This window comes from Apteryx rowi, unplaced genomic scaffold, assembly GCF_003343035.1.
Source record: "Apteryx rowi isolate R43461 unplaced genomic scaffold, aptRow1 scaffold_0, whole genome shotgun sequence".
In the NCBI taxonomy this organism is placed as follows: domain Eukaryota; kingdom Metazoa; phylum Chordata; class Aves; order Apterygiformes; family Apterygidae; genus Apteryx; species Apteryx rowi.
The window spans coordinates 5,446,448-5,469,544 of record NW_020447195.1 but is presented as its reverse complement, the minus strand read 5'-3'; the positions used below and the strand labels follow the sequence as shown (position 1 = coordinate 5,469,544).

At 47.6% G+C, this 23,097-nt stretch overlaps 1 protein-coding gene across 1 annotated transcript in view; it reads right to left on the bottom strand.

The window, feature by feature from the left end:
• Nucleotides 1-15,356: 15,356 nt before the first annotated feature.
• The window catches only part of TFAP2C (transcription factor AP-2 gamma), an 8,386-nt gene continuing 645 nt past the window's right edge, over nucleotides 15,357-23,097 (bottom strand). The window contains exons 2-7 of the mRNA XM_026056192.1: nucleotides 21,849-22,325; nucleotides 21,635-21,686; nucleotides 19,915-20,137; nucleotides 19,093-19,211; nucleotides 17,504-17,645; nucleotides 15,357-15,642 (exon numbers count right to left, since the gene is read on the bottom strand). Coding sequence (XP_025911977.1) covers nucleotides 15,357-15,642; nucleotides 17,504-17,645; nucleotides 19,093-19,211; nucleotides 19,915-20,137; nucleotides 21,635-21,686; nucleotides 21,849-22,325 — 1,299 coding nt within the window. The remainder of the gene's footprint in view (nucleotides 15,643-17,503; nucleotides 17,646-19,092; nucleotides 19,212-19,914; nucleotides 20,138-21,634; nucleotides 21,687-21,848; nucleotides 22,326-23,097) is intronic.

The window sequence follows — 23,097 nt, the reverse complement described above, 5'->3', positions numbered from 1 at the left end:
TCCATATCTGGGCATCTTGCAGTTCAGAGTGTGCCTCTCTTCAGGGCAATCATGCAAGATAGACACGATAACTTGTTTTCAATGATAAGAAATGTAGATGCCAAGAGGAGGAATAATTTACTCACGGCCATGTAAGAAATCTGAACAAGAGGAAACAGGGTGCATGGAAGTATTGTAGTCTACAGTGTTCTGCTGAGATACCTTCTGCTGAGATACCTTCTGCTTTCTGAACTCGCTTGCACAGATCCCTGCATGGGTTAGCTTACTTTGCTGAGAGAGGGAAATTCGCTTCCAGTACCCCAGAAGTGCAGATCCAGGTTACTCTGCCAAAAGAGCTAGTCCCAACCAGCTCAGGTATCTCTGGGCTGCAGTACAGTCTGCAGTGTAGACATTCATCAGATCTTCTCAGGTCAGAGATTAGTGCCTAATCCCTTGGCCACGTTTCCCTGTAGGAACTTTGCAGTACTAGGGCTTTGCTCATCTCTAGAGCCAATGGTTTTGCAAGGCCCAAACTAGTTTGCAAGGACTGCAAAACTTGTTTGAACTCATATTTTCCCAGTCACAAAGGGCTGCTCAGTCCCTCCCCCAGTCCCACAGCGTGAGGACTAGAAATTTGGCCCAAAAGTTGACTCTTTTGGAAACTGATAATCTCAAAAATGGAGCAGATGTYTGGATGTAGAAACAGTAGAAAAAGAATACATCATCCTTGCATACTCTTATGTTCTCTCTCCCCCATCTTTTTCCCTTGAGACTATTTCAATATTCCAGTTCCCACCCCAATTTCTGTTCTCTGTTCAGGTTTTCATTGCGCTCCTGGTCCAAGAGCTGCACATCCCTTTCCATCTGTTTTTGGCCATGTAGTTAGCAGTGCCTATAGATTATTTGCGAAGGCTTGCAACCCCACTGCAGTACATTTCTCAACATTAAGCTCTTCCAGCTTCTTGTTGATCCAAGTCACTCTGAATTTTATTACCCTCCTTCGTACTGCCCGACTCCCTGACCCTGTAGTTTATGGTTAGCCCAATCCTTGCCTTTCCATCAGAAGACACTTCTCAGCTAACATTAGAATCAAGCCTTTCAGAGCTGCTGATATAAGAGAAACCCCTAAGAAATCCCAAAGGGTGGAACTGGGGATGTGAAGAGCACAGAAGCAATAAGCTTGTTCCCTAGCAGGCATGATCAAAATGATGGATCTTGCCAAAAGCGTCAGTTGCCCAATTTTTGTTCTTAYTAAAGCTATAGGGTTTCCTTCACACCCTTTAATTACTCAAACCTTACTTAAGGAACGTGGTTCAAACAAACAAACATAAAAAAAAGTTACAACAACGTAGCATGATCTTGACATACAAGATGTCAGAACCATTATAAACCCCTTTATTCCAGAATGATGTCTTTTGTGCTTCGAGGCATGCTTGCTATTCATAGATCTACTGCTCAGCTGTTCCAGTTTTTAGTTCTGCATAAATGCCCACTCATTATGTCCAGAGGGTTTTGCCTGTAGCTTTGTGTTTGTAGCCTTGAGGCAAATGTCTTGATGGCTTAGGGAACTCGTAGCGAATGACCAAATAACATCGGATTTTCCACAGCAACGAAGCCATTATGGGACAGCATTTCTATGTAACAGCACCCTTCAGTGTGCAATCACTATAACTAAGGATTTAACCAGGCTCTGGGGACATAACAAAATCACTTTGAAGCCAAAAAATGCACAGTGAAACGTTAAGCATTAGATTTCTGAAATGCTTCTCAGAACTGCTCAAGTCAGGCAGCTTCATCAGTTACAGTAAAACCAAACGAGGGAAAAGGAGTTTTATGAATGTCTTAAGAATGAATCCAAGTATTAAAACCTGTACATGCAGATCTGCAGTTGTACACCGTTATTGCAGTTGCATGGAGCCATCATAAGCACAGACACTAGAGTCCTATTTAGCTTTAATGTTTTTAAATGCAAAAATCTTAGCTATTGCAGAATTTCTAAATATGTTGCTCACAGAGCTCTGAGAAAATCCATAGTTAGGCTGTAGGAGGTTACAAAAGCCCATGGAAAGGTTCAGCACATATTTTATTACAAGAGCTACCTACCTCCTAGCTAAAGGATTTTACAATTCATTTTACAACATGCAAACTTTGCTCTTGTATCTACCTTCTTGTTGCAAAAACACCTCCTGGTTTCAAGAGTCATGAATGGCTGCTAAGATACACCCCAGCTTTCAAAGACTAAATCATTCATCAATGAATCCTGGTACTGCCTGAACTATGACAATGCTGTATCTCAGTGCATCTACTGCAGCTATTACAGGAATCCAGCAAATGAACGAAGCACTGTCATACGCTCCTCATGAGCTGGCCACAAACCTGAGAACTTCTCAAAACTACCTCCTGCTTTGCTATGAGCCTCCTTGCATAGGTTAGACATCTCAGTTAGCTCAGGACTATAGTGAGGGAGTTGCATGTACCCAAGGTGTTTGTGAAAGGAGCTTCAAATACAGGGAGAATATGCTGATGGAACCAAGAACTTATATATGCAATATCTATTGAATCCCCCATGTCTTCTACCATTAGGTTTTTGAATGGTAAGTTTGGCTGGGGAGGTACCTCGTCATTTTAACAACCTTCTGTCCTGGATACCGGGTTACCTGGTCATATCCCTGCTCTATCCATCCCCTGATATACTTAAAATGAGATAAGATCTTCCCAGTTGTACAAATAATGAACYGCCCAAGTGTCCCATGACCTTCACAAATAAAGCTGGGCAAATACTGTAAAAAAGACTGCAAACAAATATTAGTTTTTGATTTAGAATGAACCAACTTTTTTGTGCTTACATCACTCTTCACCTTCGCTTGCCTGTTTGATCACAAAAGTAAATTTGCCAATACACATGCACAGAATGTAGTTTTCAAAATGTCTTTAAAAAAAAAAAAAGAAAAAAATAGGAGGAGACTATCTGTAAGTCCATGCACCCATCTGAAATGACAATTTATCTATCCATTCAGGTAACTGGAACACCATGTGACTTTCAAATCAGACATAGCTAAATAATGCATTTCAAGTTTCAAAAACTGGTGATTAAAACTATTCTTTTGGAACTGTATCTGAATGAAAACGTTTGAATTATAGATGCTGTACAAGTACACCACAAATACAAAGTCTGCTCTACAGCTGCCTCTCAGTCTACTCCTTTGGTCTCCTTTCTTGCCATTAATAAATCTTTTGCTTAAACTGATATTCTGCAAACATCTCACTGGACCTACCTCATTGCCCAGAGGAGGCAGGACCCCAAACCTGGGCCATGGCAGCTGCAATAGTCCTCAACAACTGATTAGAGAATTGCTCTAGTGAGCTTCCTGCTGAATTAGAGGTCTGTACAGACCATGTTTGCAACATAAACAGAATAAAGATTTGTGATGGAAGGAATCAAGGATAAACTGTAAGTGATGGGAGAAAAAAAACAAGGTCATGTAAAGTGGAAGACTGATTTTTGAGAAGCAATAAAGGAAGTCAGAGTCTCTCCAGTGAAGGAATCCCTCAAACCGGAAGGGAAATTATGACATACGAGAAGCTGAAACCTATCAAAAGTTCTTTCCCTCTCTCTACTCTGTGAGGTATTTCACATACCCAGATGTATGCGATTTCACATACCCAAGTGTATATATACAATAGCTTGCACCAGGAGAGTCCCCCCACGTTAACCTCTGTGCTTTGCCTTCCCTGCATCCATCCAGGCTGCCCTTGGTGCTGAAAACTGGAAGAGGAGATCATGCGGAAAGAGAGAGGGATGCTGTTTTGCTGAAGAGGGGGATGGAAATAATCATATGCAGACCAATCTGTGCAAGGCAACCTGCACTCGTCAGGCACGGATTTCATATGGGGCCTTCGTTAATGAGCTCCCCGTCATGACACATGAGAAACTCCACCGGTGCTTCGAAGAGAGTGGGCAGGCTGCTGCCGGCAAGACACCTGCCTTCTGGACATATGGTTGCTTTCTCCCAACAAAGAGGGGAAATGCAATTCAGCCGAGGACAGAGCACGGAGCAGCGTGGTTCAGAGAGCACAATGCCCGCAATTCCACGAATACTCAGAGACCGAGAAGAATAAGGCATGAGATCCTGGCTGGTTCCTTCCATCCTTCAAAACAAAGCACCCCAAGCAAGCCCTCATTTTACTCAAAACAAATCTCTGCGGATGAGAAGCTGTGCTTTAATAAACCTGCAGAGTTGTTAAGGGTTGGATAAGGGCAGCATTTAGGAGGCAGGAAGTTGAAGCTCCAGAAGTGCATGACTGCATAGAAAAATTAGAGGTGCAAGATCTCTTGTACTGAAACAAATGACCCTGTTGTATAATAAGGTAGCACGGCCCAGCATACGATCACCATGGAAAAAGGGGCTCCCAGTCACATCTCTCCCCGGTTTGTAACCCTAACACACAAGAGCTATCACATTATAACGCATCTCAGCAAAGCTAACTTCAGAGCAGTGAATTAATCTGACTGCCCATCTCGCCCCACATACAGCATGATTTTTACATCTCCAAGAAGGCTGGATTTATAGCAGCAGCCAGCAACATCACTGTCACAGCAGGTTAGTGCTGCCAAGAGAAGTAGCAGGAAGAATAACCTCTATACTACACAGGCTTACAAAATGGTTCAACCCAGCAGCGCTGCTAGGCAGTGTTCTAGTCCAGCAGTGAYTCACCATAAATGCTCACATGCTCATCATGTGCTGAAAAACACTGCAGAAATCTCCCTTCGATGAGGCCCTGCAATAGCCCTACTAGGGCCAGGCTGCGGTAGACGCAGCCTGGAAGAGCAGTTCTGCGTTTTACCCCAAGCTTCTTCCCTCCGAGGGGTGCAATTTCTTACCTGCCCCGGTGATGCTGGATTTTTATACCCTAATGGAAGAAAGAATCCTGGCCTCAGTTTTTTTTAGGTTCATATTTTTGAGAAGAAAGTATGTTCTTTGATACCTCTCCCTTGTATCATAAGGGTCAGCTAACATGCCAGAGGGAGCACTCTCCATTAGTAATGATTAAAAGAACAGAGAAAGAAATTTAGTTGTTTTCATTATTTGCCCCGCTCAAGGTTCATGAGTTTTCAGGTTTCTTCCTCAAAACACAGAACCTTCTCTTCTTCAAACTGATCTTTTGAGTAAAATAGGAATCACAGCTCCTGTTGTCTACAAAGTAGTTAGGACACAGTCCCAAAGTTGCCTGCATGTGACTATCTTTTTAGCCTCAAAAGCAAGTGCARGACACAAGTCAACTAAGAGATTATTCAACAGCCAGACATCAAATCGTCAGATCCAGGGATCAGCACTCACACCCAGCAGAGCAGACTGGTTTGCTTGACTCATTATTGTAATGGGCTTATTAAACTCTTGAGAGAGGATATTCCACAACATCCAGGCTCTGATGCATCATATAATAGGCATTTCCACCTTTCTGAGTGAAGTTTTGTTAACACCCCTAAATACASACTGATCTAGACTGCATTTAGGGCTCAGGGGACTGCACGTAGGAACCACACGAGTAGGCAGCTTTTCCTGTGTCATCCTGACAACAGCTGTACAATCGCACAGCCCATCCTGGATCTGCATGGGTAGACACCTTGAAAGGCAGGGTTATAAATCCCAGAGAAGAAGGGAAGAGAAGAATGGGAGGAAAGAAAGAAAAAAGTGTTTTGCAAATTAAATGAGCCATATTAGTGCAGACTGGGAGCTCCTGTCTCCATAAAATCCTCTCTTTCAACAAGCYTGTGTATTTCCTTCTTTCCCCTGCCTGTTTTTGAGTTTGCACCCTAGTGCAAGGCAGGGAAAGTTTTTGTTTTTGTTTTTCTCCTCCCTCCCCGAGCTAGTAGTTTTATGAGGCTTCTTTCAAAAGGGATGCAAGAGGGGGAGGAGAAGAGACATAGTAAACATGGAAAAAAAAAAGTTAAATTTTTTCACCAACTGCAAGTCCAGTTCCTTGTTCAGTCAATCTATATTATGCATGCTAAGTCGATAGCATAGGTTTCCTACTGAGGACACTTTTCACCCCAGGACTGCAGCATAGAMCACTCACCTTCCTCCCAGCTCTTCTCTGTGTCCCCATCAGACACATGTGCTTGAGGCACAGGAGGACATTGTCCTTGATCTGCAAAGGCGCCTAGGTACTTTGCTGCTACTTATTTCAGCAACAGTTAGGGGCCCTAAACGCATGCATGAGCTGGCCACAGGTGATGTGGGATGGAGGGCAGTGTAGTAAGACACAAGTTCATGTCTCTCATAGCCAGAGCAAGCAGCTCCCTTGAGACTTTCCTGATGCACAAAGGCATGAATACCCCATGGGCATACCCGCCACGCGTTGCGGGACCTGGGCAGGAGCAGAGGACCACAGCCACAGGAGTCCTGCCGGGAGCGGTTCAGCAAGGGATGAACCAGCCAAACCCTGTGAAAACAAAAACTCACAGGAAATCCAGCACTGCCTCCCGTCCAGGTCTCTTCTTCACTTACGACAACTCCCAGGCTGTGCTGGAAGCAGCTGGGTTGGTTCAGCTATTAAAATCATAGTCAGTTCCTTAAGCAACAGCCAAAAATAACTTCCCAGCAGCTCCGCTGCCCATCCCTGTTCCCGCAGAGGGGCCGAGGCACCTGTCCCGGCACCGACCCAGGCACCAAATCCCCCATCCCAGCCCCACGTTCCCCAGAGCCTCTCAGTTGGACAGCTTTAGGGGGCAGCATGCCCCAGCCCACACTTACACCCAGCCAGAAGGAGCGTTTTGAAGCTCAGCTTTGCCTTGTGCCCTCCCCAGGGCAGTGAATTTCTCTGCTCTGTTTTTTGGACGTGGCAGCTCTAGGTAATAAGGTCCATGGCCATAGCTACGCTTCGGGGCACTTAGCAGACTTTCCTAAGCCCTAGACAGCGTTTCCTAATGCATCAGGGCACAGACAGCGTCCAAACTTTGTGATTTCTTGGGATTTTTCCCCCATCATCTCCACGTGTTCTTCCATTAAAGAACTAGGTCTTACAGGAAGAAACGCCTCTCATGCGGGATGCCCRGGCAGCTGGCCACCAAGTCACTAGCAAATTAGCTCAATGGGGCCTTTGCACAAAATTCAGTCACTTGTACTGCCTAAGCCTCCAAATAAGGTGAATTTCTGGAGCTCGTAGGCCATTTTCTGACCTCTGCATTAGCATCCGAGTCACCCGCTGTAATTAGGCAAAATAAGCACGCCTCGGCTGTGTGACTCGACAAGCTTCTGCAAACCACGATTTTGGTGACAACACCATACCGCAGCCCTGCTGCAGAGGAAGGTTTTCCTCCAGCGTGCGGCATCCAACAGGCTCGGGGAATGGAAACGGCTCTTTCGAAAGGGATGATTTCCCGTGTCACTGGTCCGCCATTCGCTTTCTCTTCGCGGTCGTACTTATCTCTGGGTTTTTGTTTTGCCTCCRTACACGCATGCCGCACCAGTTTTCCAAAGGAGACAAAAACCACCCCGAAATAGTTTCAAGCCCAATTACAGACACTGTCATTTTGGAAGGCCCAGGTTCCTGATATCCCATTTCATAAAGCTCTTTCACCTATTTTCATCCCTTTTATGAAAAAAATATAAAAAAAGGTTCCTTGGTTTTAATCTTGTAAAACACATTATGCAAATTTATGGGTTTTATGTAAGATGATGGCCTGGGGCCATATCACCCCTGGCCCTGGCTGTGATCTTGTTAGATCTCCCAGCCGGACAGGCTGGGGCCTGCTGGGCCCTGGCTGGGAGACCTCCGCCGGGAGCCAGGTGCTGCCGGCAGCCGAGCCGGCGAGGCGGTAGGTGGCCCCCGTTCCTGTGAGTCAGCACCGAAGCGATGTTCGAGCACGACCGACGGGACCCGCTGTGCGGCGGCGCACGTCGGAGGAGAGGAAAACCCCAGGTCCCAGCTCCCCCGTGCACTTCGCGGCTCGAAACGCAAAGCGGTTCCAACGGGAAAGCCTTGAGGTTTGTTTGAGGAGAGCGTCTGGGATGCCCTGAACAACCCAGGCAAACGGGGCTGTTTGGAGCAATCCAAACAGTGGATCATGCTTTCTTGCCCACGTTTTGAGCAACATGAGAAAAATGAATGGAAAGAAAACCCTATAACTGATTCAATGCGTTTCACCCACTCTCAAACCTACCTTTTAAACTAACACCCAGCAGTTCATTCTCATCTTTACCTTCTCCTTCTGGGGCAATTTACTTCCCCACACCTTGCCAGCAAATATTAAAGAAGGATAGAGAAATCATCATTTTAGCAGCACCTCCATTGCTCTTTAACACCAGCATCAATCATGCAAGTCCTCAGCAATATCAGGCAGAGATCATTTCTACTTCAACCACTAACAAAGATCACTAACTTTTTCACCTAACTCAATAATTTTTCTAGAGCAAATCCCTGGAAACACCCTCTGCAGCAAAGTTAAGAGGAGTTGCCTCAAAACGGCCCTCCTGGGATCTTATCACCTTTTATCACCCACCAGATAAAGCCACTAAGTACAGGCATTTGCTTGCCAGGACAACACAAAGATTTCCTATTGTCAGAGTCAGAAAACAGTACTTGAGGCTCTGCAGGGGAGACCCTACCATTTACCTAGAAACATGCATAATTTTTCTCCTCCCCTCACGTCCTCACAACAAGGACCTCATACACATGTAGATGCGGCCTGTCTGCAGCACCTGCACCCGATGGGCCACCCACGTCCCACAAGAAGCATTACCTGAGCCTAGGGAAGACACTGGCATGTCCCAGGGAAGGGACTCGGCTGAGCCATGCTCAGAAAGAAGTGTCTYAGGCTGGTGTCTGTGGCACAGCTGAACTCAATCAACCCAAAACCCAGCTGATCCCCCTCACTTAATCAGATAACATCACAGCCTAATTCCTAAATGTGATTCAGCCTGAGCTTCTAGGAATACACGTGTGGGATGACTGCTGGAAAACGGTAACCTCTGCAGCAAGAGAGACGTGGCAGCTCTCATTACACTTTTACCTRAGTCACATTACCTGGTTATAGTCTAGTTAAAAACTATAAATTTTTAACCTAATATAATAAGACCTGAACAGTCTAAGGGCTTTTTCCTCTTAGGCCAGCAAGGCCAGCATCCTTCTGTGCTGGCGTTTGCAGTAATATCCCCACCGGAGGTTCTCGTTCAGTTATTGTAAAGAACCTAAAACTTGTCCAATGCGCTTCGGATTTAGAAATACTCCAGAGGTGGGTTTAAGTCCCCAGGGCTGCTTGGTTTGGGGTCTGCAGCGTAATCCTCTGCTGTGAGGATTGGTGGTTGTTACTCTCTAGAAAATGGGCCCTTATAAGGCACCCAAGGATACAGACCCAAATATCAGGCAGTCACTTTGGCTGTTTAGGACCTGTCCGAGGTCTCACTGGCACGTTGAGCCATCCGGCTTCCTTTGCACCTACGTGTGCCTTTTTCCCTGGCATCTCCAGCTCTGAACATCCTCCAGCTGCTCTCATGTTCTTGCTGGATTCCACCACACCTTAGCATTAAATAGAGAGCACCTTTTGGGGGTAATTAGAGATTCTTAATTAATTGGAGTTATAGATTTAAGGATTCAAAGCTTGACAAATGAGCTCAGGTAAATTTTGCTGCAAGAACTGAAGAAAATTACGGGCCCCAGCTACCTGCCCTACTGCTGCTGGAGGTTAATTTCCATTTCTATTGCACAGCCAAAAGCAGAGCATGTGCCTCCAGCCCGGCCACTCCGGCTCGTTGTCCAGCGCCCAGCTCAGCCCCAGCGTCACCAGGAACGAAGGTGCCGGGCTGCAGCAGGGCACGAGCTTCTCTCTGCCACCATGTCCACGTCCTCCCACGGCGGAGCTGCGGCACGTCGGCTTTTTTATTTGCCCATCGTGACCGTTTCATGTCTGCGTCCTTCCAGCCACAAGCAGAGGTGCAACAGCCTGACAATCTCAAGAACATCTTAGTATCTTACAGTAGGCAAAATCATGCATTTCACTCAATAGGCCTCAAAGCCGGCATTTCTCATGGTTTTTTTTTTCCCCCCTTTGAGTTGATATGATGCAAAGAGTGAAGGAAGGGATGAGGACTTGGCCGAGGTGGGTACCGGTCCCAAACAGGCACTGTCCTGCCAGAAGGCTGCAATCAAACCACTTCCCTTTTCTCTACTGTAGTGTCCCATCTGCAATAAGGATGCTGGCATCCTTTTAGGCCACTTTGAGTTCTGTTACTGAAAAATTCCTTCAGTTAACTAGGAATTCGTTCTGGGTTGCAGTGATCACCTGAAGAACTCAACCTTGCAGCTCCTCCTAGTTTTCAGGAACAGTCCTATCATACATGGGCACCTTGAACTACTGTTTCTCCTTTAGTTTAATGCTGATTGACCTGAAAATATAAGCACCACTCTGAAAAATAAGCTCTACAGCTCATCTAAAGATGTGGTCTGTTATTTTGTTGCTTGCAGATCTCCAGACAGTCTGCTCTATTAGTAAACAAATGTCCRTGTTTCAAGGCAAACTGAGTGCCTGTACGACTATGTGGTTTGAATTTAAGATTATAGGCAAAAATGTAGATGAAATGGAATATTCAGAGAATGTGTCACGGAATAGCCCGCGAGCAAGGCCTTCACGCGAACCAGTTAAAAAGGGCTGCTTAGCCAACAGAGAGGAAAAATAGAATATTTGTGGCCAGACCTTACACAATAACGGCCCATGGAAAGCAGCTGGAACCTCCTTGCAAGACACACAAGGACATCCAATGAATGCGAAGTGGCATCTGAAGCTGGGAGAAAGCTTGTTTATATAATCCTACGAAAGCGAAAATGAAAGAGAGAGAAGGCAGCAAGCGATACAGAACAGGATTTAAYGATTTGCTAACGACACTGTTCCAGCATCGTGTAACCCCACGTGTGGCCCCGCGTAGTTTCTGGCGACGGTCACCCATGCAGCTACGTGTGTAACGTGACATAGCGCAACAGGCAGCAGAAATAGCCAGGCACCATGGAAATGTTATGACAGACCACAAGCGGTTTGGACAACATACAGGTTTTACACAGACATGGCATATCTGCCRTGGCCAAGGTTTCGGAGCAGATCCCCGTTTACACGGCTCCCTGTGCATTGCCAGCGGCTCAGCACCRGGCCGAGGGCAAATTCCCCAAGGGACCCGCAGGCGCTCGGCAAAAGGGGCTCCAGGTCGTCCCTTACAAAAACCTGCAACTATCGGTGAACAGAAACGTATTACCGTTTTATTTTTGTTTCTTCTCCTGAGAGGGAAGCGTCTTTGTCCCCAACTTCCTYGTGTCCTTCAACGAAGTAACAGTTTCGGACGCAGGTTTTAGCRGCGCCCTAAGAAAACAAGGAAGCGGTGAGGGCAGAGCGTGTCCCCCAGCGCGGCCCGAGGCCCCTGCCAGGACCGAGGCTGCACGCCTCTCGGCCGAGATAACTCCCGGGCCCTCCGCAAAGGGCACTCGCAGGGAGAAGCGGGGAAGAAGGGGCTGCAGCCAGCACGCACGCACGCGCGCGCGGCAGGCTAACGGCGTGCCGGACCCACGGCGAGCTGCGTGCCGCTGCGCTGCGACCGTCCGCGGGGACACGGAGCAGGCGGCCGGCGGGACGGAGCCGGGAGGGAGACGAAGCATCTGCAGGTCACAGCCAGCACGCGAGGGGCAAAGCACAACCGGAAACCAGGACAACTTAAGTTTTCTTTTTYCCTAGCTCTACTAGCTTGGTGTCATTTTTTTCTCTCTGGAGCCACAAAAACTAGAACCATTTCTTTCCCACGTTCGACTGTCACGAGGTCAGATGATTCCAGGCGCTGGGGCCCTGAATCTTAATCAGACGAGGAATTAATGCTCAGGACCGATGGGGCTGGCAAAGCCCCCGGCGGCGGCAGGGGGACGGACACGGCTCAGGACAGCGCCGACTTTCCCCGACGTGGGGCTGCTCACCCACGCGAGAGCCGGCTGAAATCCTTTTCCCAAACTGTTTTTGTGTTAAGTAACACCAAGAAAACATAACTGACCATTTTGGGGGCCTGCACCAGGCAGCATACCTCGCCACGAGGTCATTCTTTAAAATGGTTCAATTTCAGAGGTTTTACTTTTAAATCCTTACAGTTTGAAATCATATTTTCCCTTGCTGTCGATACCAAAAACACGTTTTTCTGGGTGAAGAGTTAGGGGATGAGATGGGGCACCCAAGTAATTTAGATATTTAAAGAAAACAAAAAGCGTAATTTCAGATTTTTTTATTTTAGCCAGCTCCTGGATATTCCATGTTTAAACAGTAACAAGCATAAAAGTTTGAGGATCAGAAAAAAAAAATCAGAAATTTTTCCTGTGTGTTCAGATTACCCTGTGCTGTTTAGCTTTCCCAGAAAGTTACTAACCTATTTCATTTTCTTTAGATTAATCATTTCAGATGACAGATAAGTTCAGGTCAGAGTTTAACCGTTCTCTTCAGCGGAAGGAGCAGAAGACACTGTTCTTGTTTCATATTACTGGGACAGCTTTTGAGGTAGCTGAGCCTCAAAAAAAACCCGTGCCATCTAAAACATACAGTAGAGGAAAAGCATTAAGGTAATGGAAACTCAACATTTCTAATGTTCCAGATATATAAATAGAACCCAAGTCAGTACATTAGACAATTGACTGGCTTTGCTTGAATGCACGCAGGAATAAATGGAAACATCCCTATTTCCTATCCCAAGGGGCAATTATTTCAGAGCCTGGTTTTGTGCATTAATAAAAAGCAAGATTCCATTGTCTGGTAGCTAAAATCTCTTACTATCGTACGCTGCGCGAGCGGCCCAGCAGCAGAGACAGCACCCGCCCCCCAAAAACTTTGGTATCTCATTCTCTGAACAGCAATTGTCCTTTAGCCCTTATCATACCTAAAATATATCATATACATACAGAAAAATGTTAACAAGTTCTGTTAGTCACGACACGTCCCGGCTACGTTTGTGCCTACAGATGGTCCCAAATGCTTATTGCTCGGAGGCTACGATGGGTCTAACGAATGCAAAGACCGGAATGTCACACCTCTTCGGGAGCGGACAGGGACTGGATTGCAAATCAAAACCCCGTTTTTCCAGCTCGCCACTGAAATAGCAAATTCATTCACTTCTTTGAACTTCCCTTTCTTCTCCCTGCACACCTTCAGTAGGTTTGCCTCTATCTTTTAGAGGAAAAAAAAAATAATGAAAACATAAAAAGAATTTATAAGCCAAGTATTCGGGAACGGTACGTATTATCCCTTCCCCGCATCTCTCAACAAAGCGGCACATGAGTGACGCTAACCGAATCCTTACTCGCAGCTATGYGCGGCCAAGCCATCGTTTGCAGCTTCTGCCCTCGCCGGCCGCCAGGCGGGGATTTACCGGACGTCGAAGCGCCGCTGCGGCAGGAGGACGCCCGGGCCAGCGTCGCCGCCGCCTTGCGAAGCGCTCCGGAAAAGCTGAGCTTCGCCGCGGCACGGCTTCTTTGGTTATTCCGCATCCGGGACACCGAATGCCACTGAAGGCCTCGCATCCATCGTCGCCACCGCAGCACAAGAGGTTTTTGTGCTGCAAATCAGCACAAAAGCTGTAAATTTCCGCAAATCAGTAAAACGGGGCTAAAACCAGATGGGAGATGTATTAAGCTTCATACACCAGGATTTTGCAAACATTTATCACTACAGATGCAGACTCTAATACAGTCAGATTCACTATAAAACAAAGCTGGCAGGATTGATTTTTATTAAGAGGAAGCCTTGAGAGCTGTCTTGAGCTGCTTATTTAAATAGGCAGCTAGCATGATAATGACATCTTACAGGGGAGAAAAAAAGATTCTTGGAGATACATAACGTGTTTAATTGAAACCATTAGTTTTACTGGCAAACAGCTTCGTATTTCTGTTCTGTTAATCTGAACAAAGTGCTGCAATTATGACTCAATACATAATGTCCTCTAGTGCTACTCACCCCACATTCCTCAAGTATAGAAAGAAAACAAAACCGTTTTCGGATAACAAAACATTCCGTGCTTCTATCCAGAATACTTTTATTATATGGTTATTGTATACATCAGAATTATAGTGGGAACATTTACAAATATGTAAAGATAGGTCAGAACCTCCATTATTCACATACGCACTAACTCTCACACTCGGTTCGCATGTCTAGTCAGTTATCGGGTGAATGATGCACAAAATTATTGCTTTGTGAACATAACACCTCAGATTAAATCTAATCTTCAGTGGCAAGAATCGAGATATTAAAAAAAAAAAAAAGTCTTAAATACCCTGTATAACATACCTGTGCATAAACCTAAAGATATGTTTAGCTTACCCATTACCTTTGAAATACTTACCAAAATTAAAATTTGAAACCCATTTATAAAAAAAAAGTATTAAAAAGTTCACCATTATTTACAAATCCAATTAAATTACACATAAATAAATATTTACATTCAACACACTGCTTCCCTTAATACACATAAAGCCTCCCTGGAAATATTTTTTGGCCTTAATAGGCAAAAACAAAAGTTCAAAAAAAAAGTTATGTGCCTATTCTTTCAAGTCCCGTTTCCCCCCCCAATTTAAAAACAAGACACAATATAAATATGTGAATAAAGCTGCAATATCCTTAGACACAGAAAATTTTCTAAAAGCATTTTCATTTTGAACTATTCCTTGTTAAAAAAATATCAAGATAATATCCCACTGCAGCCAACATTACTGCAGTTTTTGAAAGCCTGAATATTTCCATAAAAATAAGCATGTCAAATGCCATCAGATAACTTTTATATCTACCAGGATTTTAGTACTCTCCTATGGTAATTTGAAAATAAAGCAAAGAACAGAATAATCTTACTATTTTCAGGTGTTTATAAAAAATTTTTAATGTACATAAATCTATATACCATTGTTTAATACTGCTTTATTGTTACTGTTGCGTTTAGAGAGAATAAAACCCTGAAATTTTGTCAGGTAACAAATAGGCTCCCATCTAAAATTTGTATTTTAAAAACTATACATGAAGCTGGTCACCACTGAATACTTAGATGTGGGAAAAAATCTAAATATATCTCTTTGTATATTTCCAACAAAAACCCTTATATAGCACCACTTTTACAGCGAAAGGTTTCAATACACTTGTACCAAGTACTTATCTTCCGGTAATTGCTTCCACAGATAAGGGATACTGCAGCTTTTAGAAAGACTTGTCTCACGAATCCAGGGGGAGTGAAGATCCTGAATAAGATGATTTTTTTTCCTTTTTTTTTCCTCCTTTCTTAAAAAAAAAAAAAGTAACCAAATTTCTACATTCCCCCCGGCAAGAAGATCCCAGTCTGTGTTTAGGAGGAAGAGTTTAAAGCCTGGTTTCTCTGCTTTTACTTCCTGTGCTTATCCATTTTATCCAGGGGTTTGGTGGCTTCCGCGGGGCTCTGGTCGCCAGTGTTCATGTACGTTTTGTCTGCTATTTTTAACGCTTCATTTAGGTAGTTCTGGACGGATGTCATGGCAGCACAGATGGCAGCGCTCCCAAAGCCATGTGTGATGAGGCTAAAATGAGTCAAGCAGCCCTGGATGCCAGGGTCCAAGATGGGGCTGGGGCGCGTGTTGCCCAGGGGAGTTCTGTCCTGAGTGAGGAGGTCGGTGAATTCCTTGCAGATCTGCCTGCAAGACACAGAGCCGTCACCCGTGGCACTGCCGTGGGAATTTATGCCAGCACAGGCTAGAAACCTTGCAGAAAAGCATTTACCCTTCCAAAGCAGTAAAGAAAAAAATTAAAAAAATAATAAAAAGCCTTCAATATCAATTCAATACTAAGAGTTTTCAGAAATTCATTACTCCAGCAACAGCAACGGAGCGGTGTCCTTCCTAGTCCAATTTCAAGATTAAATTTAGCATCAGCTTCTGACGAGCCTGCTGTTTGATCTGTACGTCACACAAACACATCCACGCTCCGCAGAATAATCTCTCCATCTCTGGTGTCTGGCTAGCGCTGCATCATTTGCTCCAGATTTTAGGGGGGGGCTGGGAATTTTGGGCTAGTTTCTATGAGAACTTTCACAGCTGCAGTTAAATGATTTAGAAAAATAATAATAATAAGCAGCTGAAGAGGAGATTCAATTTAGCTGTGCATATGATATGTATATGCCCTCTTTAACGGAGACCTAGGCCCTGATCCCGCAAACACTAACACATGTGCCTGGCAAAACACGAGCGGCTAATAACGCCCAAGCATATGTTGTTTGCGGCTTGCAAACCTGTCCCCTCGCCGTGGTTGCACGTGAGCTGAGCAATCCCAGCAGAACCACCACTTTATCAGAATTTCTCGGTCGCAAACATCTCCTCAAGAAGGACGCGATTGCTACTGAGCGTTACTAACGCTGACCACGCTAATTCTGCGGAGCTGAAGGGGCAGCGCTGAACAAGAAGCGAAGGGTTCAAGTTATGGGGACGGCAGATGACGTTCTGGCTAAGAGAGAGATTCCTGTAAAGCGAGATCTCTCCGCAGGCAGCGCGGGAACCTCCGCGCGGGGCAGAGCCCCCACCGCGCGCCCCGGCCGAGCCCGCCCAGCTCGGCGCGACGCTTCCCACCCCTTCCAAGGGCCGCTGCGCAGACCCTCYGCGGAGGGACGGGACCTGCAAAGCCAGGAACCGTCCCAGCCCCAGAGGTCCTGCTGGGCTCGGCTTGGGGAGCTGGGGGGCAGCAAGCTCCTCAGCGCCCCGCTTAGGGCAAGCGCGGCTGAACACACGAGCTGCCTCCCGGGSACACGGCTGGTTTACACGTACAGGGGTCTGCAGCAGAGCGACACCAAAGCTCCCCCTCCACCCTTCCTTCCCCTGCTCACCAACGCTTGCAAAGCATTCAGCGGAGCACAGGGGCTTTCCGTGTCTRCCCCAGGTCACCCCGAGCTACCGCGACGCCCTGCAGGTGCCAGTGCAAAGGGACYACCCGCACCTCGGGGTCTGCCGCCGGGGAGGACACGGTGGTGGGGCTGCCCTTGCACCCCGCGTGCCCACCAGGAACGCTCCCGCGGCACGCACCCGCGGGCACGCACCTGCACCCACGGGCACGCACCCGCACCCACGGGCACGCACCCGCACCCGCACCCTCACGCCGCCGGGCTGCGCGCGCACCTGGGTCCCGCTCCCGCACTGCTCCCAGCGCCAGCACCACCCCGCACCCCCTGCCGAGCCTGCGGACACCTTCCGCTTCCTAGAGATCTAGTGACCTGCACATGACTTCTTCTTTAGTCTCTTCCACTGCGTTTTTTTTAACATGAACTGGTTCAGACTGGTTTAGAGTTATCATACAAGGTTGCTACTATTATCATGGGTTCAAACTAAAATAACTGCTATCATAGTTGAATTGAAACCAGAACCAGATCAAAAGAGTCGTTTCATCTCCCTGATTAAAATTGCACAAGAAAACGTACCCAACTCTGTACACAATCACACGTACTCGCGGTCAAACGAAAGCATCTTTGAAAGGAAAAAAGGAAAAATAAATCCAAACCCCAAAACTTACTTTGCAGCAAGAAGCATGTTCTTCCTGTTTGCCATTTCGTTGCGGCCCATGTGTGGTCGAGTTAAATATTCGGCCACTGCTTTGGATGGAAACTCTGTCTCACATACATAACCAAAGTCACGAGCAAGATGTACAGCTTCACCTGGCGTGGGGAAAAGGGAATGCTTATTAAACGTAATTACACCTATTTATTATAAGAAGATCATGGAATTAAGCAAGGTACTTTGAATTCTTGAAGTATGCTCTTATTTTACAAAGAAACACAGGTATTTTTCCACCGTACCATTTGTTACTATTTTCTAATCCATAGGTACACAGCCTTTCTTTGTAAATTTGCATCAAGAAAAAAAAAAACATGACTGCTACAAAATAGATATAATTCTCCTTTGCCCTTATACTGGAGAGAAAAAAATCTTGCCTCTATCCAGTATGAACTGCACAGCGAAGGCTAGAACKTAGTCTACAAAAAAAACAACAAAAAAAATCCAAAAAACCACTCACTGATATTTTAAAAACTGACAACTAAACTCCACCCATGCAATAACCGATTTTTTGCTTTAATTTATTTTCTAACAACTTTTCTAATAATCATATAGAAATAAAATTGAAAGCTGTATAGTTAGGCCACTTTTTCATTATGGTAATTTTTTCAGGCTTAAAACCTGACTGGCGTGATCCGACAGCATGTGCCTGTAACGTGCACGTGCCCACGTGCCCGCCGATAGGCGCTCTGACATTTTACATTACTCTCACTCTTTTAACACTAACTTCCAAAAAAGGTTTCACGTGGAAGTTGGTGTATTAGAGATAATGCAGAAATGCAATAGAAGTAAGGTATTGTACCATTTTTCACATTTAAATTGCTGCTTCTATTCCTATTAAATTGTGCCACTACCAGGAGCTGCCTTAAACAAAARCACGTAACATAACCGCACACGTACATAAATACACACATCCGTCAAGCTCAGCTAGACTGATAGAGGGTCCACGTAACACGCTGCAGATTAAAGGGGCTCCAGTTTCCTATCAGGAAGTCAGAAGCTATAAATCTCACTTTATACGCTCGTTTATTAGGAAAGCTGCTGCGGACGCCGCGGAGGTAGGGCCAGGGGCTGCAGCCCCCGGACGCGGGAGTTTCCCCGGAGGGAACCAAACCCGCTAATAGGCTGAGTTTCACCTCTTTTGCCTCCCTGCACAGCCTTAAACCCCCCAAACCACGCCATCCCTCGAGAAGGGCAGGCGGGAGGAGGAGGGCCGGGAGCCGCCGGGCACGGCACGGCACGGCACGGCACGGCACGGCACGGCACGGCACGGCACGGCACGGCACGGCACGGCACGGCACGGCACGGGGAGCCCCCCGCGCGCCGCCAGCCCCCCGCGAGAGCCGGAGGGAGAAGCCGGCAGAGGAGCCCCGACGGCAACGCAGCAGTCAGCAGCTGCGGCGTCACTAACACGCTCATTTAAAAAATAAAATAAAGCGCTCTATCATGTCTGTCGATCTTCTAGCCTTTCTATGCTTTGCCTGCAGTATATAAGCTGTACACAAGGGGGAAAAAAAAGTTTATTTTTAAGAGACATTCAAGACTGACCTTCCACCAAAGATGTCAATAATGTCACATTTGCAGCTTTCCTTCTACCAGCTGGAAGATTCAAGCCAATTTTATCCAGTTTTTCCCTTAATGATCTGCCACCATTTTTAGATTTGGCTCTGTAATTAGAGGAAAAAAAAGGCCTTATTTATCTTCAAGGGGATTTTTTTTTTTTTTAAGATGAGAAATTCCAGTTGCTGACATTCAATAAGGTTCTACTTGGGGGAAAGATAAAAAACAGGCTCTCTTTTCAAGTGACCTACTTTTGAAATGGTCTACTACCAACCAGCCAGGATGAAACACAACAGAAGTCAAAATCAAAAACATTTAAAACTGCAATATCAAAACCAACAGTTGTAGAATGATCACAACCTAAATTAAAACTGTTTGCAAAAAAAGGATACAGCAAGTGTCCTTTTAAATGCTGAATCAAAATCATGAGATTTAATCTAAAATCATTTCATGGGGAGACAACTTGTCACTGGAATAAGAAAGCTCCATGAGCAGCTTTAGAGACAGAAAAATCAGACTTTTAGACAGAGAACGAGAACTGCTGTCAGAACTGTTAATAGCACTTCTCTTGGAGAAGTGGCAGAAGTGCAAAGAAGTTTTATTTCCAAAGCCTATTAGGATTCAGTGTTGTTGGGCTTTTTAAAAAAATCAGAAGTTTGATAAAAGGCTTTGGATCCACTACTTCTTAGCTCCCCGTTGTGCTAAATCTGGCACACACAAGCACGGGGGGNGGGGGGGGGGAATAAAATAAAATGAAATACAAGTCAGCCCCAACAGACACAGGGAGCGCGGCTGCTGGCCGTAGCCTACCTCCGGAGCACTCCTCCCAGCAGGGACGCGTTGAGGCACTCGGGGGGCGAGAGCCTTCTCTGAACCTCTGCTACTGTCACTTTGTATTTGGACGTGGAGCTCAGCAGGGAAAGTCTCCCCGGAACAGAGCAAAATACTTCATTGGGGTTTATGACCACTCCGATTAATCCATCCTTCTGGCAGGGGAGACTCAGAGCACTGTTTTTCGTTAAGGAAATGGGACCTGCAGGAGGAGGAGGGAAAGCAGGTATTTTATGAAAGGCAAAACTAAATAGGAAGTGGCAAGTGAATTTCCTTTGTACCAGTGAAGGGCAGGAGAGGGGATTTCGTTTTGGGCTAACTGCTCAGCACTGACTCTCGTCTGCTCTGCAGCGCTGCTGCAGCCGGAAGGTCCCCACAACCGGCCCTGAACAATAGCTGTCTTTTGTCACATTAAGTTTCAAGGAGTTGCTGAATGCAATTAAGAATGCTTTTAAAAAATGCACAAAAAAAATCCCCCAAACCTTCTGCATACACCCCAGTGAAACAGCATGCCACAAGTTAGCAAATTCATACTTATAAAAAGCCTGATACAACTACCGAGTACAAATTAGCATCTTTCAGCTACTGCCAAAGCCTCTTCCAGGGCAGGGAGAGGTGTCCCAGGCTGCCGCGAGCGCCAGAGGCAGCTTCCAGCTACCACTGCGCTTCACCCCCACCCTCGCCAACACGGACACTCGGGAAACTGCCCTGGGAACGGAACCCCAACAAACTCGCACCAGACAGCGCAACAGAGAGAAAAGAACTGAAAGTAAAATGTTGCTCGTTAGTGGCTCCAGCTTTTAGGTGAACAGGGACAATAAAAGCTTTGCAAATAACCAAACCGCAGATCCAGCTTTTCCACCCCTTGTAAATCCACCCAGTTAACCCCCGGTGGTGCTACCGGCTCGCACCGCTCCAGTCGGAAAGGGTTAAGGAGCGAGGCTGACCTCGGTTCCCGGAGGGGGGAAGATTTTTCAGTGGTGCATCTGACAGCAAAATAATTCTCCCATGAGCTAAATGCAGCAATCAGCGCTCTGACAAACACTTCTGCTTTTCCTCAGCTAGCTTATTTGTTTGAAGTCTTTGGAGGAAACTTCCACTGATTTTTTTTTTTTGAAGCACGAATTTGTTTAAAAACAAAAGCAGAAAAAAACCTTAACGACTGTACTCTTAAATTGAGTCAATACGCCTCTTGCCTTCCTTAAAACCTCAGCTACAAAACCATTTCGATTAAGATAAAGCCGAACAGGCTTATGCCAGCGAACGCATTCACCACTCAAGTGTTTCTTGTAAAGAAGGAAAAAGCAAACTGCCTTCAAGTGCTAGCAACAAAACCAGAAAAGCCCGTGTCACTTTGCACGCATGAATTCCAGGGCACCATTAAATTCATCCCAAGATCCTGGTTTCGATTAAAGCCACATCCAACAGCCAGGGCATCTCCGCGGGGGCTGCCAGGAACACCCACCAAACTTTCCTGCCCAGGGCGCCCTGCCAGCGGCACCGAGCCGGACCGCTTGCAAACCCAAGGGCTTCTCCCACCCAGCACACGACGGGGACAGAGGGTCTGGGGAAACCCCTCCGCCCTCCCGATCCCAAAGGATCTTTCTCCTAAAGATAATAAGGCATCAATCCACCGGTGCATCACGCACAAATTAAACTACTGACGAGGGAAAGTAAACCGTCATGCCAGCTTACTGACCTTTTCTAATGACTGTCTGGTCATGCATTAATAAGTGTTGATCTTCCACGTTCTGGAAAGAGAAAGGGGAGAAAGTTTTGCACCTTGCCAAGTTTCAGAGGAAACGACTCGGGCGGCTCTCGCCGGACCCAGCCCTGCCCCGCGCAGTCCCCGGGGCGGCCTCGGCTGCCGGGAAGCGAGGCTTTGCCCCCACGACGGGGCGGCCGGCGCTCACCTGCACCTCCTCCATCTGGTGGGCCATGTCGTGCAGCCCCAGGTTGTCGGCCAGCGCCGAGGCGTCCAGCCCGTGGCCGTGGGGCAGCAGCAGCTCGGAGCGGCGGTAGGTGTCGCGGCGGCCGCCGGCCGAGCCGCTCTCCAGCGCCGAGAGGTGGGGGACGAGGCCGGGGCGGGCGTGCGGCGCCAGCCCGGAGGGCTCCTGGCTCTGCCGGCCGGGCCAGGCGCTCTGCTGCTGGCTGGGCGGCGGCGGCGGCGGCTGGTGCAGCGGGTTGATGGAGAAGGGGTCGCCCAGGTGGGAGTAGGGGTCGCTGGACTGCGAGTAGGGCAGAGGCTGGTAGGGCGGCGGGAAGTAGGGCGGCTGGAAGTCGGAGGCGCCCGAGTGCGAGAGCGGCGGGGCCGGGCTGTACAGGTGCTGGCTGACGGCCGAGAGGTGCGGCAGCCGCGGGTTGCCGTTGCTGCTGCCATCGTGCCGGTCCTGCAAGCACAGCGGTGGGCAGAGGGGCAGGCGCGTCACTGCGCGCCGCGGAGCGGGGCCGCCCCGCTGCCCGCCGCGGGCTCCCTCCCACGGCGCCGGGCTTGAGGAGTCGGCCCAGCTCGGGGGAAAGGGCTCGCAAGCCGCTTCCCGCTGCGCCTCGCCCGCCTCACAGACACACCGCGATTACCCACACGCTTGCAYTAAAAAGTTCGTGGAAGACTATTTAAAAAAAAAAAAAAAATCAAGTCACCGACGCAGCCCCATGTCACCCAAACCTGTGCTGTCCCGGCTGGCAGCGGGGGGCTGGGGACCCGCTGCCGGCGGGGGAGGCAGCCGTGGGCAGGGCAGGCAGGGCCCCCCCCCCGGCCCCCCGCTGCCCACCCCCGGGAGCCGGCGGGGTGCGCGGCTTCGGGCCGGCCCGGCCGGGACAGACCGCCTCTCCTCAGCCGTGCCATCTCCGGTCCTGCCCTTCTTCCAAAACTCCGCAGTCCAAGCCTAAATGTCTACACTGAGCTGATCCAAGGATTTAGCAAGCTTCTGGCTTCACGGTCATTAAAATAACAGGGCTAGTTAATAAGGGGTGAATGGGGTCCCAATGGAGCGTGAAGCGGGGGCTGCAGCTCATCTGCAGGAACCAAACACGTGTAGACCGCGACCGGCGGAGCCCGGGGGGGGAAAGCAGCCACTTTAGGCGAGACCGAAAGCAGGGAGCAGCCCGGGAGCAGCGGGGGAGACGTGCCAGGGCCGGCGGCGGCGGCGCCGAGCACGGGCC